Genomic DNA, 2116 nt, shown 5'->3' on the forward strand with positions numbered 1-2116 from the left:
TTTCGATATCTTCATGGAACGGTTGATATGGGATTGTTTTATCCCTATGGATCCAAGTCACAACTAGTTGGCTATGCAGATGTCGGATACTTGTCTGATCCACATAAAGGGAGATCTCAAACAGGATATCTATTTACATATGGTGGAACAGCTATATCATGGAGGTCCACGAAACAGATGATTGCTGCAATCTCCTCTAATCATGCTGAAATACTTGCGATACATGAAGCTAGTCGCGAGTGTTTTTGGCTCAAGATATCATCATGTGGACTAATTGATCATATGATAGCTCCAACTGTCCTGTTTAAAGATAATACAGCATGCATTGCTTAACTTAAGGGTGGATACATCAAAGGTGATAGAACAAAGCATATTTCTCCCAAATTCTTCTTCACTCATGATCTTCAAAATCAAGGGACAATTGATGTCCAACAGATCTGCTCAAGTGACAATCTGACAGATTTATTTACAAAGTCACTCCCAAAATCCTTCTTTGAAAGATTGGTACATAAGATTGGGATGCACCAATTTCGAGACATTAAATAATGTCAGTAAGAGGGGGAGACTGTACTCTTTTTTCTTTGGTCAGATTTTTTTTCCATTGGATTTTTCTTGACAATGTTTTTAATGAGGCAGTCCCCATCACAAAGGATATTGTACTCTTTTTCCTTCACTAAGGTTTTTCCCACAAGATTTTTCTTTAGTAAGATTTTAATGAGGCAATAATTCTAAATGGGCATCAAAGGGGAAGTGTTGTGATAAGAACGAACAACGTGAATGCCCATTCCCATGTAAAACTCATATTTTCAAAGAGAGAATGAATATTAAATACATGTTGAAAATAAAGACCCCATGCATGTATAAATAGGGATATGGTACGAGACCTTTTTACACAACAATAATAAACAAATACTCTCTCTTTTTTTTCTTACACTACAAAGCAATATAAAAATGTTCTCTTTCTTTCTCTTACTATAAACAAATACAATTCTCTCTCTTATTACTTTTAATACTTCTTTCTATCTTTATATATATATATATATATTTATGCAATTCTCTCTCTCTTTACTTTTTATACTCTTTTCTATCTTTATATATATATACACATTACAACATATAATATTATTATATATATACAAATCATTATTGAACTAATTATTTTAATGCTAGAATCGTATATTAATACATCTTTATTTTATATTTAATATATCTTTTATTTTACAACAAAAAATAAATAAAATACAAACCAAACACACCTATTTCCATTAGGGTCAATAACCAGAGATACATTTCATGCATTTTACCCCCTCTTTTTTTTCCCCTCTCCTCTGTACATCAATCTACTGTCCCATTTCTATGGAGAAATCTTTTTCTCTCTATAATGTGCCGAAAATAAGAGAATATGAACACAATCCAAACAATTTCCCATTAATCTGGGGTACGTAATATGCTTTACAAGCAACATCAGCCATAAAATTTATTATTTATCCAAAATACTGCAGATCTAGATTTCAAACATACAACAGCTCATTAAATTTGGCCCTTGATATCAGCTAAACAGATCTTACAAAAAAATCAAAATTCAAGCACAGAGTGCTTGGTGGTTCCTCTAATCAAATTTTACCTAGAGTTCAATTTGGTGGCAAAGGTATTATTCAGTTGCCATGCTATGCTATACAAAAAAGAGGGAAATGCCTCCCTTCCTATTATTTTCGAAAATGTCTGCTCGCTTGAAATTTTTTCCTAGCTATGATATAATCTTGGGAAGCTTGAATTTACAAGCCTCGGGTTTACTCAACATTAAGTAATCAAATGAAGTCGGGTTGGCACGTTGAAGTTAAGCAACGATGCCACATTCGACTGTTGGGATCAACCAACCTGGGATGAGATATAACTTCTGGGATAGGAAAGTAAGCATAGTGTGTGTTACATAAGCCTACTGTAATGCCGCTATATCCTGCAAAAGCACCATGAACCTGAAATGCAAATACTATGAATCAATATAACATAGATATTAACGAAAAGGATGTCTAAATGAGCTCGTACATAATTTGCAGGAGGTCATAAGTTCAAGTCATTTTGCTGTCATTCTAACTCAAATATATACATATACAAG

General features: G+C 33.1%; 1 protein-coding gene across 1 annotated transcript in view; it reads right to left on the minus strand.

Moving 5' to 3' along the window:
• Nucleotides 1-1240: 1240 nt before the first annotated feature.
• Nucleotides 1241-2116, minus strand: part of LOC107481151 (ATP-dependent 6-phosphofructokinase 5, chloroplastic) — a 4775-nt gene continuing 3899 nt past the window's right edge. Inside the window, exon 13 of the mRNA XM_016101367.3 lies at nt 1241-1976. Coding sequence (XP_015956853.1) covers nt 1809-1976 — 168 coding nt within the window. The 3' untranslated portion in view covers nt 1241-1808. The remainder of the gene's footprint in view (nt 1977-2116) is intronic.

This window comes from Arachis duranensis, chromosome 3 (genome assembly GCF_000817695.3).
Source record: "Arachis duranensis cultivar V14167 chromosome 3, aradu.V14167.gnm2.J7QH, whole genome shotgun sequence".
NCBI classification, from domain to species: Eukaryota; Viridiplantae; Streptophyta; class Magnoliopsida; order Fabales; family Fabaceae; genus Arachis; species Arachis duranensis.